Source organism: Dryobates pubescens, chromosome 1, assembly GCF_014839835.1.
Source record: "Dryobates pubescens isolate bDryPub1 chromosome 1, bDryPub1.pri, whole genome shotgun sequence".
In the NCBI taxonomy this organism is placed as follows: domain Eukaryota; kingdom Metazoa; phylum Chordata; class Aves; order Piciformes; family Picidae; genus Dryobates; species Dryobates pubescens.
Window position 1 is genome coordinate 52,931,157 of NC_071612.1, and position 21,502 is coordinate 52,952,658.

Below are 21,502 nucleotides of genomic sequence, written 5' to 3' on the forward strand. Positions count from 1 at the left end.
TGGCTCTAGGTGGCCCTGGGTGAGCAGGGAGGTTAGACTAGACGACCTCCAGAGATCCACTCCAACCTCAACCACTCTATGACATTAGGGATTGGAAGGGACCTCTGGGATCATCTAGTCCAACCTCCCTGCCAAAGCAGGTTCACCTAGAGAAGGTTGCCCAGGATTGTTTCTAGGCAAGTTTTGAAGGTCTCCAGAGAAGGAGACTCCACAACCTCTCTGGGCAGTCATTTTCAGTTCTCCATCACCCTCAAAGGAAAGTTATTCCTTATGTTTAAGCAGAACTTTCTGTGTTCTAGTTTGTGCCTGTTGCTCCTTGTCCTATCACTAGGCACACCACTGAAAAGAGGAAATCCCCATCCTCTTCACATTGACATTTAAGTATCTGTAAGCATTGAGAAGATTGCCTCTCAGTCTTCTCTTCTCCTGGATAAATGGCCCCAGGTCTCTCAACTTGTCCTTGTAAGAGTGATGCTTCAGTGCCCTCATCATCTTTGCAGCCCTCTCTTGGACTCTCTCCAGTAGTTCCCTGTCCACAACTGGACACAGTACTCTAGATGTGGCCTCACTGGGGCAGAGTAGGAGAAGCTCACTTGATCTGATGGCCATACTTTTCTTAATGCACTCCAGAACACCACTGGCCTTCTTGGCCATGAGGTCACACTGCTGGCTCATGGTTAACACGATCACCAGGACTCCCAGGTCTGCTCAGTGGAACTGCTTTCCAGGAGGTTAGCTCGTAACCTGTAATGGTATATGGGGTTATTCCTTCCCACGTGCTTGACTCCACACCTGCTCTGGATAAATTGCATTGGGTTCCTCTCCACCAACTCTCCAGGTCTTCCTGAATGGGAGCATAGCCTTCTGGTGCGCAGCAGATAATTCACAAAATGACAGCACCATAATTTTAAGGACTAAAGAATATTAAGAGTCCCAATGAAAGCTGTCAAAATGCAACCTCTCATCTGCAACAAAACCAAATCTAAACATTTACTTAGCAGATAAGTTGGTAATAAAAGACAGACAAGTCTGCCTTCAATTTTACAGACAAATATTCAAAATGATCCAAGTGCCAAAAGTTCAAAGCAAACCCAGGTAAATTTAGCAGCAAGGCTGTTCACTGTCTTTTACTTGCTTTAAAGACTTGCAAGGATAATTAGGCACCTAAATGAGATAAAACCTTGGGGGATTTTTTTTCAGGTTGTTTTGTTCTGTAACTAAGCAGATATTTAATATTGAACTGTGCCCCCCCCAAAGGTGCCCCAAAGGGGCACAACTTTTGGACTTGATACAAGAATTAAAATTTTTAGAATTTCTATGATAAGTTCCCTCAAAGATCTCTGAATTGCTATCTACAATTTTTACTGCAGTCAGGCTCTGATGAGCACAGTATGATATAGGACATTCCAAAGCTTCTCCAATACAAGCATGGCAAAAGAAAGATTTTCAGTTGCTCTTGTAATGAAACCCTGGTCTTTCTGTAGACAATGTAATTTTCCTTGTCCAAAGGAAACAGCAGTGAAACAGATTCCTTCCTTTTAAAGATGGCCATCTACAACAGTTTTTCATACTGATCTCCAAGAATCTAACTCAGATATGCTAGGTATGTTCTTTATCTGTCAGTTATAGACACAATTTAATCTTACTAGGAGAAAGCAGGGGTTGGAAAATTATTCCAAAGCACCTTTCTAACCTCAAGTAAGACAGAACTATCTGCCAGTTGTAGATATAAATTGACATCATAAACCCCTTTCACATCAGTGTGTAGGAACTTGGGAGGAAAAAAGACCATACAGAGCAAAGATAAATGGGAAGGCTGAGTGTTTTTAAACAGTACTTACACCAAGAGCAGCTTGGTAGTTAACTTCTGATGGGAAGGTAAATGAAGGTCCTGTTGTGACTGGGCTGCTAGGGGGTGGAGTCACTATCAGCCCTGTAGTACCAATATGAACCTGTCCAAGTAAAAAACAAAACCAGAGGGTCACTTCTGAGTAGTTTAATAAGAGCTGGTTTCAACAGAGCTGTAAGCATCATGGTCAAATTCACCGGTACTAGCTCATGTAAAGTGACACCAACATTTCTTAGTCTCCATTACTATGTCTTGTCCCAAAACTTAATCTGTATGTGAAACAGACAAGTGTTCACAAACTACTGCAGCTTGCAACTAAAATCTTTGAAGAAACAGGAGATTAACAAATAAATAAAGCCAAATAAATGTTTGTACTTATCACAACCAAATCAGTATCATAGATTTCTGAAATGCACTTAATTTTCAAGTTGCATTCAACTTTATTTGCATGTGCTTTATTATATTATACTCCACTTAGGGAGGAAAAAACCCCAATACATTAAATCACTTCATTTTCTGGTTTCCACAGTTTAACAAAAATCTTTGAGTCACTTAAAAAAGTAACAGCTGTGAAAAAATAAAATTAGCTTACAATACCAAAAATATTTGCTATCATTGCATAGAATGTTTTCATTAAATGTTCTCATCTTGGAAAATAAACACTATGGAAGTGTTATGTTAATATTAGTTACATATAATTAATAATTTGAGGTAAGTAATCTGACAAGATCAGAGGCCTTTATCATTATTTTAAAAATTGCACACAGGATTTAGATTCTATTTCACATAAATACCTGAGAAGGAGCACTACAGGATAGTCCTGTCAGCTCGCTTATGCGGGCTGCTGCGGTTGGGTTGCTGGAGCTGATGAGGACAGGAGGACTAATTTCCATTGAATGGCGATTCTGAGAAGACTGTGAAGACTTGTTGGACATAGTGAGGGAGGTAAAGGAGTGCCTTTTTTTGGTGTTTTTCTTAGTGTCAGTGTGCTTCTGGGTTGAATTGTTGTGGGCTGCCCCAGAGGTGCCTTCTCCAGAGTCAGCAGCAGAACCTGAGGCCTTATCCAATTCTATCAGCTGTTTGGCCGCTGTGTTAAACTACAAAAGATAGTCACACATTAGTATTTATTTATTCATAAAAATCACCTGAATATAACAACAAAAAAAGAATCTATTTTTCCTGTTATTCATAATAGAAGTTAAACCACGCAATTTAAAACTGCAATATACTGACCTACTCTACAAATTAGTCATTACACAGTGACAAGTTTTTCACGGAAAACTCAACACTTATTGTTGGGGTGGCATGGGCTATGCATCAGAAGTAAAATTTCAATCAAGAAAGCACATTGTGCTCTTGCCCAGGCATAGATGAACTCAGCAATATCTGCTGCCTATGTTATCTAGAAGTCAAACTAAATCAAGAGTGGTCTTTGACCTTGTCATCTAAAAATACCTGTATTACAAAATTTCTTGAATGTTCATTTCATTTGAAGCCTTGTTTTGTTGGCATGACATAAGCCTACACCTTTGCACGTGGGCTCTTGAAGACATTCCTTCTGGCATCCCTCGGTATTTTATTGAATGAGAGCAATTACTGAACTTACAGTAATTTAATTTTCCTTCCTGATCATATTGGGCATGGATCATATGGACAAAATAATTTTGTACCCCTTTTATAGTACAGAAAACATAGCCATACAGCTTTTCCCAATTAACTTGCAAGTTCATTATTCAGATAAGTTTTAAATATATTTCTTACATTTTAAATTTAGAGAGAACATAGTTTTAACAGAACAGTGAAAACAAGGTTATTTTATCACGGAACACAGATGTGAAGTTGCATGCCTTCACCAGTGAAACTGCTAGCAACCATTCAAGGTCACCATGGGAATGCTGTGAGGTGTTTCAATACAGCATTCCTTTCTGCAACAAATGCCCCTTTATCTATTCCCACATTTTCTATGCCGGTTGTTTTTCTGAACAGATGTATTTGGGAAAAAAAGCTTTATTACCTCACTCTTACATTCACACTTACTTGTTTTTCCCATTTGACAAAATCTTTGCTGTAAGAGGCAGCCTGAAATCCAATTCTGCTTTGCACCAAACCTCAGGGAACAGAACAACCTCCCAAAAGGGGCAAGACAGAAGCGTCCATTTGCATCCCATCTCAGCACTGCAGCAGGAGGGTAGCAGATACGTTTCCTCCTGCTTGCAGCTGTCTGCAGACATTATCAAGCAGACTATCATGCAAGACCTGTTTCAAGGTATCTTGTAGTGGTGCACTTATTACACAAATTAATTCAGGCATTCCTTCTCACAGATAGGTAATTAAAATTTAAATATAACTTTCTGAAATTAAGTGAAAACACCATCTTCTTCCTGAAGCAATCTTGCTAGTCACACTCAGCCAAAACTTATTCACGTAATTTTACTACATCCCCATACATCATGGAGTTATTTTTCCATACTACCGACACTAGTTGGTAGTCTAATTTCTAGACAATATTTCACTTTCACATATAATGGAATCTGGGGAGCACAGTGTAAGTGAAACTGAAGCAAACAAAAACTGTCCCTATCTGACATCTCTGCTTTTGCTAAACATCATCCTGGAAGATAGGTAATAGCTTAGAGACCTAAACTCAGCTTTGCAATTAAGGTTTCAGAATAAGTATCTTTTGTCCAGACCAGCTGAAGAATCATTTCACAAATCTTGACTAGATCACAATTATGAGCAAAGCTGCATTCATATTAATTTCTGAAACAAATGAAATAGGTCTGTACTGCAGTTTTTCAAACCATATTTTTTTACTCAAAATCAACAATCCTACTCAATGTGGCTCAATAAATAACATTGAGTCAGGAAAAACAGTCAAAAAATAGAGGAATGTTTCCATGAAAGATTTCATCTTATTCTTCTGAATATTATTGCAAAGGTCAGAATTTTTTTTTCCTAAGCATGTTAAATCAAATCACATCACCTAACAGTGGCAGACAAAGAACAGTGAAGATAGTACAGTGTTAAAAATATCATTCTAGAAATTCACCCTAAAGTGTAATCCAAAATGCAAACACTCTTGTTTGGTACAAGAGGAGATGCTAAAAAGAACCCCAACCTGCCACATTGGGTACACAAAATCTTATGATACCCTTGATTAAACTGTCCTGTTAACTGATGGATGCAGTCATATAAAAAGAGAATTTAAAATTCTATTACAGCAAATGTTTTCCGCAGCAACATGGGGTGGTTGTTCGATCACCCTAGAGTCACTATAAGCACAGCTTCCAGGCCAAGATGTTACCAGGCGAAGAACTTTATTACATTATACAGCAAAGTTATATACTCTTCTAGAAAGCATGTGTGTCACATCTTAATTAGTTCTTTTCTATTGGCATGTGCGTAATTAAGGCATACAATAGGTTAAAGTAACAAAAAAATATTTCAACACATCCAATCAAATTCTGCCAAGTCTTTCTCCTCAGTTACAAGATGCTTACATTGTTTTCTAAGTCAAAGATTAAACATGGCCTTCTCTAACTCAAGTAAGGGCAAATCTTCCCCTACATTTCCTTTTTTCTTTCTCACAATTACTGATAAGGTTTGCATTTCTATCTCAAGGGCAAAACATAGGTGTTCCAAAGCTATCCTACAGTTTTCAATCTACATTTCTGTAGACTGTTCATAAAGAAACCTAGAGGAGCTGAATTATCACAAAGGTGTCTCCCAATTCTGCTTGTTAACTTGGGCAAGAAATGAGAGAGAGCGAGAGAGAAAGCAAGAAGGAAAGAAAGAAAGAGAGAGGGAAGGAGGGAAGGGAGGAAGGAGGGAAGGGAGGGGAGGGAGGGAAGGGAGGGAAGGGAGGGAAGGGAGGGAAGGGAGGAAGAAAGAGAAAGGAAGGAAGAAAGAGAAAGGAAGGAAGAAAGAGAAAGGAAGGAAGAAAGAGAAAGGAAGGAAGAAAGAGAAAGGAAGGAAGAAAGAGAAAGGAAGGAAGAAAGAGAAAGGAAGGAAGAAAGAAAGAAAGGAGGCTGACATGATTTTCTACTGACATTTTGATTAAAATCTGATTATTTTCTCTATTTTTTTCCTTTTTGCATGTTCATATTTTTTCAGTTGTTCTGTACAAATACTGAATAACCTGTAAAAATGTAAATACTTTGTGCATTTGGGGTATGTTTACAAAGTGTTAAACCACACCAAAACGTCAAATTTGAGGTCCTTCTAAGAAATGTGTATTTTACCCCAAACTGTATTGTACATCAAAGAATTTTAAGAACATCTCTTTAGTTCTGATTAATCTTTCATTTTTTGGAACAGAGATAAACATAAGTGCCATGAACTTAAATACACAATTTCTAGACTAGCTACATTTTATCACTGTACAAGAACCCGGTTGACCTGCTTTTAAAGCAATTCCATCTGTGCAAAGTCTAGTAATTTAGATGTATTAAGCAGGACTTACTGTAGCTAAACTAGAGGGTTGGTTTGGTTTTAGTATGGTTTAGGAAATGAAATTCTAGTTTTTACAATATTTGCATTATTTATTTTTCATTTAAAGACAGAAATAATTATTTCACAGTGCTGTGTATATAGATAAAGAGTTAATGTTTTCTTAGCCAGTTAACTATAAAACTATAGTTTAAAACCAACAGGTATTAAAATGCAGCTCCAAATATTTTGTCTTAGGTTTTATTATTACCACAAATTTAGTAAGTGAAAGCCATACGTAAGAATAGAGCAGACTAGCGAACATATAATCATAAAATGTTCCTCCAGGTTAGAAGTTGTCCTCAAATATAATCAGTTTTTCATGGCCTTCAATATATGTAAAGTTTTATCCTTTATTGTCATTGTACAAGAAATATAGCTAGTACCAGAACTATACTAAAGAATAAACATCACAGCAGGCTACACGAATTCTATGTTAATGACTTCCATAAAATCTCCAGCAAATGCAGCTACTAATGCACAATTTAAATGCATGTGGATTAATACACACAAGGCAAAGATATTTCTGTCATTATGACAAAAATGATTACAGGATTGGGAAGTAACTAAAAATGTCATATATGAAATACATTAAAAATAGTAATTACTTCTCACCTTTGATGTCTTTAATAATACCATAGGTAAGAGTGGTTTGATATATAATTGTATCAACTGTCTGTATATTTTTCAGAACAATATAGATATGGTTATCTCAGGAAAGAGGTGTTTTAAAATTCAAGTTGATAATTTTCTGCACCTCTCACTGCTCTTCACCACAGCATGTTTCAGCATAGTATATAGTGAGAAAAACCCCCACATCTATCTGAGCTGAAGTATCTCTTTGGGTATTATTTCTTGTTCCAGATTTCCCATATCATTTTAGTGGGGATTTTTCCATCTACACATAGAAATCAGCATATACATATTTTCCCTTTAAAAATAATAAATGCTGTGTTGGTTGGACAGTCATTAGAAAAGCCATCTCATCAGGGCATTCATGACCTGAACTAATAAAACCTCATTTGATCCTTAGCACGGTTATGCTTTTCCTCTAGGTCTTGAGGTACATACTTCTCATTCCATAGGTATGTGAAAATACTTTTCATCATTTTGAGTCATTCAAACAAAATTTTGTCAGTGTAAGAAGTGTTGTCTTACCAAGTATCCATAGCATCTGTACCTTTCTGCAAAGCAAATGTGAACACTGTTGCAGCTGCACACGCTGTTCTGTATCACCTAGGTCTTTCTATAGAGAAGATAGAGCGTTCAACCCAAACTTCAATAAAAACACTGAGGAAAGTTTCTCAACTGCTACTTCCCACTGTAAATTGTCATATCATATATGTGAAATGCAAAAGAGATACAGAAGATTTCTATATAAGGGTCTTCTGGATGCAAAAGTCAATGCTTTAGCTGCTTAATAACAGCCTGTGTTCTTTGACTTTCTAATTGTGCTAATTTGGTTTTGAGAGCCAGATATCAGAGCCGGTGCAAAGCTAACTATTTCTTTGATTTACTGACTGCTTTCATTCTGTGGTCATGCGGTTTGTGATTGATTGTGTGACTCTAGTATTAACAGAAAAACACAGTGAATGCCTCCAAGTACTATCATTCCAGCTCCATTCATTGAAAATAGGTATTAAATAGCTGAATAAAAATCACTGGTTAAGCTGCTCAGGGCATTAACATTTCCAAACTAAGCACACAGATCTTATATTATTTTATGTCTAAGACTGTTTCTACCTCTGCTTATTTTAGGTCCACGATTATTTATATCCCAGTTTATCATCACTACTATTATTTCTTCTTTTAGAAAATTCAATACACAGTAGGCACAGCCTCATGGATGGTCAAAATGTACTCACCTCAACATAAGAAATTGGAAAAATTCCTATCTTGTCAGCCAGCATTCCTTCTGCCCAGTTTTCATCCACACGGCGAATTACAGTCAGAACATCATCCTGTGTGAACACGCAGCAATTATGTCTCCCAGCCCTAATTAAACTTCTAATTTAATTTCCCTCCATAAGACATAGGCAATAAGAAAAGGCAGTATATGGACAAGAACTGCAGTGAAGGCCCTCTGTAACATGAACATGCTACTTCAGAGGTTGTAGTTGCTTCAAGCTATTCCTTTTCCTATTCAGTCAGAATCCAGCTAACAGCCCACAACTAATCTCAGCTATCTGACTTTGTCCCCAGTGCCAGACATCTTACCATAGTATTCATCAGCCCACCCTTTAAGTTCTTGGCATTAATCACCAGAACTGCAACTCTTCTCCTTCTCAACTGACCCACTACCTAATTTTCCCTAGATGCTGCTTTTCTACTTTAATACTCAAGAACACTGGTAACTGATATGATTTCTTTTACATGCACATGGAGTATTTGGATAAGAGATGGTTTTGAGAATGCTACCTAGAAAAAGACTTACGTACACATTAAACATTGTTCTCAGATACGTAATTGTTTCATATGAAGGTTAAAATACTTGGAAACATACATCTACTCAAGCAGGATTAAAGATTAAAAAAAACCAAAAAACCAAACCAAGCAAAAAATTCAACCAAACTAGAAATTAAAAAACCCCACCAATCCCCCACCTAGTTTGCCAACAAGTTAATGAAAAGATGCAAGCAAAGGCAAATGATCCTTAACAGTATCGCTGTTCTGCATTGTAATAACCATTGTCCATCCAAACATTAATATCCTACCCTTTCTAGAATTTTAGCCATCCTTTTTAATAGGTAAGAGCAGAAAAGTGATTAGCTTACATTTGAACTTGCAACATTATTGTGCAATTTGATAAACTGAAGAATCAGAAACTGAGAAAAAGGAATAGCTGTAATTCCAGATGAACCTCTGTATCATTATGTGCATTGCAAGACAGAAAATTAATTACAGTAGAAATAATACAAGAACAATGGTCATGCTTTCTGAAGGGCAATTAGTAATACTATAGAATTATGAAGTTGAGCAGTACTTTGTGTCTTGCATCGAGTATCCTAAAAGTGCTACTTATGAAATACAAAGCTGAAAGTAGTACCAACTTCAACCATTTAAAATTAGTGTTTCTTGAGAAGGGAGCACTTTTATTTTGTAGCATCAGTTATTTCTCATAAATGATGAGCATTACCACTTGCAATTATGAAAAATTGCATTCCAAAAATAAAACCTCAGAGAAATCATATGCAATTTAGGAAGAGAAGGAAGACAAAACTAATCAACACAGGGGAAACACCTGCAGAATAATTCGCCCTTATCATATTTGTGCAGCTTCATTAAAAAAATGCAAATTACTATGGAACATTATTAATTTTTTTTTTACCCAAGTGAATGAAACTGATACAAGAAAATAGTAATTTTATTCACCTTTGAGAATGGTAAACAGTCTTTATCTGCTTCCTTGTCTTTTACTTCAAAGTCATAAAGTGCTTTGCACTGAGGTGGAGGCTGAGGTAAAGGTTTAATAATCTGAACAAAATTGGTTGGAAAAAAGCCATGGATGCCATTGACTTCTCCATGATACCAATTTTCATCCACCTGTCGACGCAAAATGATGATGTCTCCTTTACTGAATTTAAGATCTCCAGGTTCTTTTCCCTCGTAGTTATACAATGCTTTGGCACATGGTAACTGAGGTACACCCTAAAGGAGAAAAGAAGGGGGAGGGGGAAAAAAAGGCACCAGAATTAGATGAGTATTGTTAAACACAATTTATATTATATCTTTTGGGAGACATTAAGAATAAAAATGCACAAAATTGCAAAGTAAAATTATACACATTTAAATTAATTTATTGCAGTGATTCTACTGATTTTACCCAAACATGTATGAAGTTCTAGAGAGTCTTAACATTCCCCTACATCTCATTACGATTTTTGGTAATGCTAAAATTTTGCTAGACAAAAGAGAGGCAAAAAAATGTAAAACATTATCCCTCATGTACTAATTCACTAAGCTTAAACATTAAAAAAAAAAAGATGAACTGGGAAGTATCCTGACCACTTGAGAGATCTACCAGGAAATTCTGCAAGAAAATAAAAGAACTAGAATAACAGATTTCCTACAAGACCTTTAATTGAAGGCACAATGTCTGCCTGTCTTATTTTGTCACTTCATTTTACAGGTACATAATGCTAAGGAAGAGGACATAAGAGAGCTGCTTTGCAGCTTGAAAAACAAATCTCACTTTATTAAAGGTGAGATATTAAATCCTCTTAACTAATTTATTTAAAAACACACCTAAAAACTTTCTGGTAAAAAACTGTTGAAGGTGAGTATCCTTGAGCTTTCTTCACGTGATTCCTCCACAATGTTTGAAAACCATAGGTGCTGCCCTAAAATGCACGTCAGAAGGATTACAATGTAACGCCATGTCACCCTCCCTTACATGAGCTGCAGGTGCATTATTTCAAGAGGTACACAGACAATGCAAAGGAATTTGCAAAAGGAATACAGGAACATCACAGTTATTTCTATTAAATTTGGGGTAAGTCTTAAAATAATTACATTAGCAGGATCCATGCAATCATTCACAAAACCTGGTGATCTTCAGACTGAAGCGAACATTTTTTCTTTATGATCACATTTAACTGCAACAGTGCAGAATGTAAACATCACTAGCATACCCTGCACAAACCTGGATAGGGAAAAAGACATCATCTGGAGAATCTGTGGGTCACAGCTGACTGAGGGGGGAATTCATGACCACAATAAAAAGTATTGTATGTATTTTTTAGTCCTATGTGCTGTCTGCAAAGTAAACAGACACAATAAAGGAAGCAGTGTACATGTCAGTAAGGACAAGCGCAGAGACAGAACTTGTGGGGAGAGTGGGCACGCTGAAAGCAGTAAGAAACACATCAACACAACAGAGGAAACACTGCTTGTTTGCCTGTTTCCATCCCAGTAACAAAGAAATCAACCAAAAAAATTACAGCCATGCAGTGATTATGAGCCAAAGAATTACTCAGCAGAAGAATGCCCCCAAGCAATTAGAGCTCCTGGACAACATATGCATCTCTCTTGCACTGACAGGAATAGCTGGAGTTCTCCCAGGAATCATCCTGTTGTCTCAGAAGAAAGCTTTCTATGTCCTTACACTGAGAAATGACATTAATAGAAGCTGCATGTATAAAATACAGTTGGGAAAAAAATACTTTAAAAACAAACAAAATCAAAACAAACCAGGAGTGACAGTGCGGCAGATCATGTCAAAGTGATCAGCCTTATCAATTAGCCATCATTTAATTTTTAAAACTCAATACCACATTCATGCATTTATCACAAACCCTCCCATTTACTCCAAACAAACATCTGTTTATATTTTATAGGAAGTTGAATTTCTGCAAAGCTTGTTTCCTACATTGAAAAAAAACGGTTCAAATCCATAATTTCAAACAGAACAAAGTTCAACAAAACACACATTTAATTCTCAGTCAGATTGCCAGGGATTAAGGAGAAATTGTTAAATGACTTGGAAGAGAAGTTTAAGTGAATGTCTTTTCCTTCTGCCTCATGGGGAGGATGATGTGAGAAAGAGCAAGTGCAACGGGGAGCACAGTTCTCAGGAGTATTGTATGAAGGGACCTTGAGCACCATCTTCACATTTCTCCTCCTCTTACCAAACTGGGAACCACAGCTCGTGGATGGTGTCTTCCAGGCTGTTATGTTTAGCAGCCTTGGGTGGCTTTAACCCCTCTGGCTGTTTACCAGGAGAGGCCATAAGGATATGCTGAGCAGGAGTTTACATTTTCTCTGTGTCTTTCACTTGGCTAAACATGAAAGGAAGGCTTTGGAAGAAAAACTACCCTTAGGTTTATAGCTGCCATTTACCCTGCCAGCTATTTGAGAAAGCAACACACAAAAAATACTCAGACAAAAACCAATTTAGGAAATTAAAATATAAAACTCAGAAAGACTGCACATGAAATAGATTTCTTAGAATTTTATGCTACAATATTTGACCTTCTAATGCTACTGCTGACATTCAAATACTTTACATTAACTTTTAGCTAAAGCTAAAAATTTACACACATTTCACACGCCATATTCCTTTAAAAAAAAACTAAAATTAGCAATATATGATGATATAAACCCAAACATCTTAACAAGAATATGAAAAAATGCCCATGCATACACATGAATTCATATGTATGATGTTCAAGTCCCTCAGATTTCTTCTCCCAGCAAAGATATTTAAGATATTTTGTCTTTAGAAACTTACATCACTCATTCTCAAACTTTCTCCTGGGATTTATACTTTGTCTTCAGTCACATTATATCAAACCTTTTTTTTTTAATGGACAATATGCAATTGTCTGTATTTTTCATGAGTTTAAGCCAAGAGAAACTTATGCCTGCACAGAAACATGAGATCTGATTTCCTTTTAAACAGGACTTTCTGTGTCAGAATCCCAAATGTATTTATATGCTTACACTGGCATTAACCAGTGCTCACTGTATAACTTAACTGCACTTGGAGAACCAGCATAAGCTAAAGCGGCAAAAATAAATCCCTTCCAAATAAATGAATGGAAAAGGTACTAGGTCTTCTGTATCTCTGTTTTTTTCCCAAGCCTCTCCAGCTGCAGTGCTGCTGGTTCTCACTTTCCCAAGTGAGGCATTCCCTGTTCTCCAGCTGTGAAACTGTGGTGTATCTAATGTTTCCTGTGAACCAGTTCAATCTACCCAGAATATCTATGCCTTTTTTTCACCTGTTGAAGCTTCTCAGACACTGAACGTCTTCAAGAGGTCAGGAAGTCATCTTCTTACAGAATTACTGTTTATGGTAGCAGTAGGACAGGTGGAATGATTTCTGAAACTGTCTACATGTACAACCAAGTGCTATCATCCCCCAGAAAAGCTGGCCTCTTTGGACACCTCAAGTAGCAGTTCTCATGCCTCGCTTTCAAACCCCACTTCTTTCTCTACATAAAATTGTAAAACTAGAAGTTACTATCATGTTGATGCATAAGAGGATCTTTAATGACCAACAGTTATTTGCAATTTTCTTATTTCCCTTCACCTATCTTTTTATTTTCTTTCCATGCAGCTCCTAACTCAAACCAAAAGTCAAACTTAATAACCAGGACAAACTGTAAAACTACTATGAAAAATTCCCAATTACACAGCAACTCTTAAGTACAGTGAGTCTAGTGCTACAAAGGTGCTTTTATCAGTCTAACCTTTTTTTTTTTATTCACCCAAAAGGAGGCCAGTCTTGTAAGACATACTTGGTCATCAGTAGAAGTTGTCTTTACATAAGGAAAGGAGCTGCAGCCAACTTGTTTGCAAGGCAGATGTGAGTTGAGCTATTTGTGTGTGCATTCTCTGGTAGGTACAAGGTATACCTGAGGTTTCTTCTACAGACTCAAATGTTTTGAATGACAATATTGATACTTTTAATCTTTTAGTCCATTCTATTTGATATTGCTGCCTTAACTCAAAATCTTTCAAATGCATCCTTTTTATTTATTTTTTTTAATGTGGATTTTTGCTTTCTTGCTTTCTTTGGCCTTTACCAAAGCTGTCTTGTCCTACATGCAAGAATATCCCATTTCACACCTAGATTTTTTTCATGTCTCTTTTATCTTGCTGACTCCAATATCTGTTTTGAAGTCTTCATTTAAATGTACCCAATATGTCTAGCTCCATTTTCTTGGTTTTAGTCTCCTTTGTTCCTTCTGTACTGCATTTAAATTTTTGCATAAATTTTTTGAGACACAGCTTAAGCACATTAATTTCTACTAGTTTCTAATGATATACTAAATCTCATTTTCTCAGCACATAGACAAACATTTCACTTAAAACAGTGAAAAAATTGTAGCTGTTTTGAAATGCCATATTGAAGTATGGCTAGTCATAGCTTGGTACAGAGCAGAGCTGTGCATTGAGAGGAAACTATCTGGCCAGGCTACTGACCTGACTAAAAAGACCAGGTTTTAAACACATTTCTTTGTTAACTTAACCATGATATGAACCTGTTGAAGAAGGGCCACAAAAATTATCTACTATGAGAAAAGACTGAGAGAGTTAGGGTTTAGCCTGGAGAAGAGAAGGCTCTGGGTAGACCTTACAGTAGCCTTTCAGTACTTAAAGGGGGCCTACAGGAAAGATGGGAACAGTTTTTTCAGCAGGCCCTGTTGCAACAGGACAAGGGCTAATGGTTTCAGACTAAAAGAGTAAAGATTTAACTTAGATATCGGGAAGAGTTTTTTCTACGAGGGTGGGGAAACACTGAAGCAGGTTGCCCAGAGAGGTGGTAAATGCCCCATCCCTGAAAACATTCAGGGTCAAGCTGGACCGGGTTCTGAGCAACCTGATCTAGTTAAAGATGTTGCTGCTTATTGCAGGGGGAGTGCACTACACAACCTTTAAAGGTACCCTCCAACCCAAAGCATTCTATGATTTTATAAACTTTGCTCTTGGTAACTTGAAGAAGAACTTCACAGCACAGGCTCGGATAGACCCTGTATTTTGTAATGAGGGCTGCTCCTCTCCTCACGTAAACAGTTTTCACATGTTCTTTTGAGGTAAACTATTAAGGTTCTACTTAAGTAGCCAGTTTATGAAAGCTCTTTTTGCATCCCCTGTCTTAACAGCTTTTAGTAGAAACCATTTAGGCATTTTTTCTTCACTGATGTCAAGAAATAAATACAAAGTTGTTTAACATGAGTAACTCTCTCCCACAAAGCTGTTTTGAAATTAAAAGCTGGAATACAGGAGAATGAAAGGAATTTAAAAACACTGCCTTAAGGCCCAAGCAACCAGACTAATAATATGGAAGGTTAGAAAGGGACATTTACAAACAAAGCTTTTTAGAGGCAGTTACCCCAGCCCCCTTCTGTGCAGTACCTGTGTTTTTGAAAACTTTTTTGCTGTCATCTTTCCTTGGCTATCTGAAAGGCAAAGTTCTCAGCTACTTCGCTTTCCAAAGTTTGTTAAGTAAAGACATTTTGAACACTTTCCACTAAGCTAAGGCCTTAAAATAACCAAACAAGTAAGTAAAAACTAGGAAAAAGTAAAAAGGAGAAAATAATTCCATCCTGCACACTGCATGTCTCCAAACATTTTTACTGTATGCATTTGACCAGCTAAAAATTGCTTCTTTCCATGAGGGGGAGGGTGGGGAGGTGGGGGAGGAAAGGCATGAGGAAACTGCTCTGGCACAAGAAAACCTTAGAATGTAACTTTCAAGATGCAGAAGAAAATTTGGTTTTGTACACCCACTGATTGTGAAAAGGAAAGTCAATGCATAGAAGACAATTTCATTCCATTTCAATCCAAGTCTTTAAAAGCCTTCTGATTGCTTACTACAAAATTATTTTGCTTTGAAAAAACTAGATAATTGCAAGAATCTAAGTAAAACTTTGAAGTGTGCCCTGTGTAGAGCTAAGTTTACATAAAGTAGTTCTTTTCAAGAGTAACCATTTGCTTTAAAGATCTACTCTTAATAAGCTGTTACAACAACCTCACCGGTCAGTCTGACAATGATATTATCCTCTTTGTTTTTATTTTGGTATGTTGCAACTCGCTGGCATTTGAAGTCTCCATCAAATTTGATTTTTCTTGTCCCAGTGCCATTGCACAGCAGTGTGGATCTCCTAATCTCTTTAAGCATGACAAGTCGCAGTACAATTTCATTCTGTTCCACTTAAACTCTACTACCATTGCATTCTGTTTTCGTGTACCATCACCTACTGCTTCTAAGACCAAAATGCTGCATAATCCAAGAGGGAAAACACCTAACCATATAGGCAAGCATACATCTAGAGGAGCAGTAAAATTGTGAGACTGGGTAGTAGCACTTGCTAGTCCTACTCCAAACTGTCGCTAACCCAACCGTATATCCCTGAAGAATTCTGGGATCAAGTTGGGTAGGAAAGGAAGAGAAGAAGAAAAGTTAATTGCAAAAATGTAGTGAGAAAAGAAGTGAAAAACCAAACCAAACCAAACACCATATAGGTTAAAGCATATGACGGTCAAGAGCCTGTCAAAGACCAGATAAAATACATAAATATAATATGTCTTAAGGAGTTTTCTAAGCTATCTATTTCACTGAAGCTCAGAATAGAATACAGAACTATTTGACTGTTCAAAATACCTACTGGCTAGATAGTACTGCTGTGTTTAGCAAGAAGCTTCCTTTTGCCCATTTAGTAAGTGCTTTTAGCAACTATTTGCTTCTCATCCAAAATCTGTTACAGGAACTGTAACAACTTTCTTGTTCTAACACAGAGTCCTAAATATCACTTACTTTCCTTGTCTGTTATACGAACATAAAAAGTACAAAATAGTAACTACTGAAGAGAAAATGAAAACAATCACCAAAACCTTTCAAAAACTATCAAAACACAAATCACATCTGAGCTAAATTATTCCTCTAAATTCATTCTTACCCAGCTGTTGTACAGCCTTCCCTTTTTACTCTTCATTTTACTTTCCACAAACTGGAAACATACCACTTTTTTGGTACTTTGGTGCCTGAAATCATCCTTATCCTCCTAATACAGTTATCTGACATCTACTCTGCCTGTCAAAAGTCATATAAGCAATTGCTTAAACATCCAAACAATTAATTCCCAAGCAAGATGTGTGCTATTCTGAGCTTCAAGTCCAGATTAAACAGAATTTTTATAAATGCAGAATACTCTTCTTTCCTATTAGCTTAATGAAGGCAGCCTGAGATGCCACAGACCTTTTTATATCCTTCTATGAACAAATAAAACTTCAATAACTGCATCTGTTATCATTCAAAGTCTGCCCTACTAACTGAACCACTGTCTACCCTTATAACAATGCTTATAAGTCATCAGAAAGAGCAGAAAAAAATTTATTAATTCCAGAAAACGTTCAGAAAACATCTTGCTGTAATCTTTATAATCACAGTATGGCAGCATACTGCACATGACAGCTGGTGGGAATTTCTGCAGCATGTGCAGTCACTAACGAAGATATTGGGACACAGCAGCTATCTTGGAGAATGGAACCAAGTTGCAATGCTACAAAACATCTTTTGTTTGTTTTTAAATACATTAACACAAAACCTCACTGCATTATAAAGAAATAAAAGGGAAATCTACATAACCCCATACAGTACTGCTAACACCTAGAAAAGACTCCATTATTAGTGTGGTACCACTGGGTTGTGCTGTGCTGGAGTAGTGGTAAGACAGAAGTAGAAATATCTATGCTTGCCAAATTTAACATGGCTAATCATAACAGGTACCTTTTTCTTCCTTTTTGCATTAATCTTAAGCCACCAATATTGGAAAAATAGTTCTATTTTACTGGCCATATTTAAAATTCTCTCACAAAGCTGCCCTTTTTAATGCCACTTTATAAATCAATTCACGAAAGTGTACGCTTGCTTCAAAAACAAAAGTTAATTGACTTACAGTAGAAGATTAGAGCATTTGGTTTATCAAAGTGCTGAAACACAAGAGGCCTTGTCCTGACTTCAGGGAACTATATTTGTAATACAAGTATCAAAAGCTCCAGAGGGAAAAATGTAAAAAAAAAATAATTAAATAATTAAAATGTAAAAAATTAATCGCAGTGCTTTGTATTGTTCTAAATGCTTTTACACTTTGAAAATGAATGTAAACAAGCTTCCCTGACTGTGTTGTGAAAATGACTATGTTTACTTGTTGCACCAAGAAAAAATGAGGAAATTCCAGGTGAGAAGACAGATTGAAAAAAATTGAAAAGAATAAATGAGAACTGAGATTGCCAAGAGCAAACTTACTCTGCTTTGAAGGTAAGGAGTTTGAACATGACATAGGAGAAATGCCAACAAATAACTCTGAACAAGGGAGTGAGTTGGTAAGATTACTCTTTGTGAGATCAGCATGAAAAAAGGTTCCTTTAATCTCTCGAATACTTTGCTGCCAAAATTTGGGGAAAGGAAAACACAGAGGTGCAAATGAGGAGGCCTGCTGCATTTTTTGATGAAAACCTATAAAGGTTGACAGGCATGACTTTTTATCTGAGCATGCTTTCCTTTCCATTATGATCAAGTGTTAATGTATTCCCTGCCAAAACAGTGCAAGGTCTAAAACTGAAACAACCCTGTCAATGACATTTTAAAAAGAGAGCAACCACACAGCTCTCCTTCTGAATTGGATTTTAAAAGTCTAAGAGGGCATTGAACATTCCACTACCTGCTGAGAAAGTGGGTTTAGATTTATTTGCCATCACTTCCACTATTTTGTAAATACATACATAGAATAAACCAGGTTGGAAGAGACCTTCAAGATCATCGCATCCAACCCATCAACCAATCCAACACCACCTAAACAACTAACCCATGGCACCAAGCACCCCATCAAGTCTTCTCCTGAAAACCTCCAATGATGGCGACTCCACCACCTCCCCAGGCAGCCCATTCCAATGGGCAATCACTCTTTCTGTACAGAACTTTTTCCTAACATCTAGCATGAACCTCCCCTGGCGCAGCCTGAGACTGTGTCCTCTTGTCCTGGTACTGGCTGCCTGGGAGAAGAGACCAACATCCGTCTGTCTACAACCTCCCTTCAGGTAGTTGTAGAGAGTAATAAGGTCACCCCTGAGTCTCCTCTTCTCCAGGCTAAGCAACCCCAGCTCCCTCAGCCTCTCCTCGTAGGGCTTGTGTTCCAAACCCCTCATCAACTTTGTTGCTCTTCTCTGGACTCGTTCCAGCAAGTCAACCTCCTTCCTAAACTGAGGGGCCCAGAACTGGACACAGTACTCAAGGTGTGGCCTAACCAGTGCAGTGTACAGATGTTCAGATGCTTATCCAACCTTCTGGGTGAACGCAACATCGTTATCACACATCCTTCTCAGGTACTCCCTACAAACTCTTGTTGCCAGGCTCTGAAGGAACTTTTACAAAGCTTGATTCAGAACTAAGTACCATGTCCTCCTTCTCCTGAAACACCCTCACTTGACATTCTTTTGGAATCAACTTAATTCATTTAATACCCTGACTTCAAATAACCCATTGGCTATTGTGGAAAAGATGCTAATTTTAGCTCTCACTGTAGCACACACAAATATATGTCTGTTGCATCTGCTGCATGCACAGAGGATGCCAAGAGGATGGAGTCAGGCTCTACTCAGCAATGCCCAATGACAAGACAAGGGGCAATAGTGGAAGTTGAGGCATAGGAAGTTCCATGGAAACAGGAGAAAGAATTATTTCACTGTGAGTGTGACAGAACACTGCAACAGGCTGCCCAGGGGGGTTGTGGAGTCTCTCTCTATATATATATTCATGACCCACCTGGATGAGTTCCTGTGTGATCTGGTATAGGGGATCCTGCTCTGGCATGAACTCCACTACTTTTTGATGAAACTAAAATGGAAGACATTCTCCAACAGTGATTTACTGTTCCAACACTCCCTGGAATCAGAGTAGTCTCACCGAAGTATTACCTCTGAAAAAATACAGGCTGTGGTCATCACATCCTCCACACCCACTGTTCTACTTTCATGAATCCATTCCCACTGCAGATTACTTGCTAATACAGATATAATAGTTGAAATTTTCACAATCCCAAAAAGTTTTCAGTCCTCTGGTTGTAAAATGCAATACATGCCATGATCTCATTGTTTTTTTTGAAATAATTAAAACAGTCCTCACTCCAGCCATGTTAATCTCACTAGAAGTTTATTCCATGAAAGCTAATTCCGTGACGTCCAGACACATTTTTGCCAAAACCTGCCTCCCAAGCACAGTTAAACTGCTAAGATAAAATCACTGACAACAAGAATGGACTACATATCAGAAACTCTTCTGCAGGGCTGAAACCATGCACTTCTTGCATAAGCAATTTAACTTCTAAAACTTTAAAGAAGCTGTAAGTTCCTACTGCATAAGGACCTCCTGCCTTTGAGAGTCCACAGTGAATTACTAAGCATCTACTTACATTAACTGGGAATGAACAGAATAATTATGTTCCACAAAGCCTCAAGAACAAGTCACAAGAAGTACAACTTTCTCATTTAGACAAGAAGTATTTTAATTATGTGGTTCAATTGTAATGCATTATTATGGGAAAGCACTACTTTGGAGCCAAGAGTTAAGAGTACGATAGGATAATGAAAGGCTGACGGGTCTTTAATTCTGTCTTAACTATTCATGATACTAAACTGGTTGAGATATATTTGGAATGCAGAATTCAGTTGTGCTGCTTCAGAGTTCTCTAAGTTAGAATCCATGAAAGTCTGGTGAAAGACAACTCCTCAACTGGGATACTCAATCTGAAACACCACCACTTTTTGTCACCTTGGTAGAACAGCCTGTGCCTTAGGCCTACTGCTGACAGAACTAGTATTTCTGAGCTCTTGTATGAGATTATACTTTATATAAAATTAAACTGATCAACTACTCTTACAAGAGAAACAATCACTAACAGTAAACCCTCTGTCGATCACAACTGCATTAACAGGTCTCTCAGCTTTGTAATTGTTCCACTCAGCACACTTGTGTGAATTGGTGCTGACACAGAAACACTGTACTGAATAAAAAGCCCTGAATGTATATTCATGTAGGTACAAAACCTGCGTAAAACCTGCGTGTGGTGTGACAACTTTGGTATTATGCCAATATACATGCCATCATCACACACATTCAACTTTACTGCAAGTTAAACACTCTTCAACCCACTGACTTGACCTCAAAGCTCCAAACAAATTATCTTGTGAGAAACAAAACCATCATGTTTCTCCTAACTGTACCAATTATTAAGTTTTGTAAACATTTCAATTTTTCCTCTTCATTCAGACAACTCTGTTCTGTCTTTGTAGGACAGTTGAGGTTTAGGATTTTATGTGACCCTAAATAACATTTTGGGAAGTATAGCACAGAAATACTGATGTATACCATGACACATTCTGTCCAGAATTGGCTGCCTTCAACAGAGCTGGCTTGTAAAGTCTCTCCCTGCACTGCCTGAAAGCCTGCATTTAAGGCTGTTTCTAAAGAGCCCATTAAACCTGTGATGCAGAAAATCACTTTTTCCAGAGAGCCACTAAGTCTTAAACTGAAATCATAGACAGATGAACAATTTATCCCTTCCATTAGGAGGTTTCCACTGGCTTACCATGCTTCTTATAAGTACTCATGTAGCTCCCAGTAGCTCTAGCCTATTATTTATCATAACTCTTCTAGTACATGAA

General features: G+C 37.4%; 1 protein-coding gene across 2 annotated transcripts in view; it reads right to left on the reverse strand.

The window, feature by feature from the left end:
• SH3RF1 (SH3 domain containing ring finger 1) overlaps window positions 1-21,502 on the reverse strand; it is an 82,389-nt gene that overhangs the window by 21,827 nt on the left and 39,060 nt on the right. For both annotated transcript variants that reach the window (XM_054165979.1, XM_054165984.1), the window contains exons 3-6: window positions 9,710-9,985; window positions 8,203-8,298; window positions 2,644-2,946; window positions 1,842-1,952 (exon numbers count right to left, since the gene is read on the reverse strand). In XM_054165979.1, the coding sequence (XP_054021954.1) occupies window positions 1,842-1,952; window positions 2,644-2,946; window positions 8,203-8,298; window positions 9,710-9,985 (786 nt within the window). The remainder of the gene's footprint in view (window positions 1-1,841; window positions 1,953-2,643; window positions 2,947-8,202; window positions 8,299-9,709; window positions 9,986-21,502) is intronic.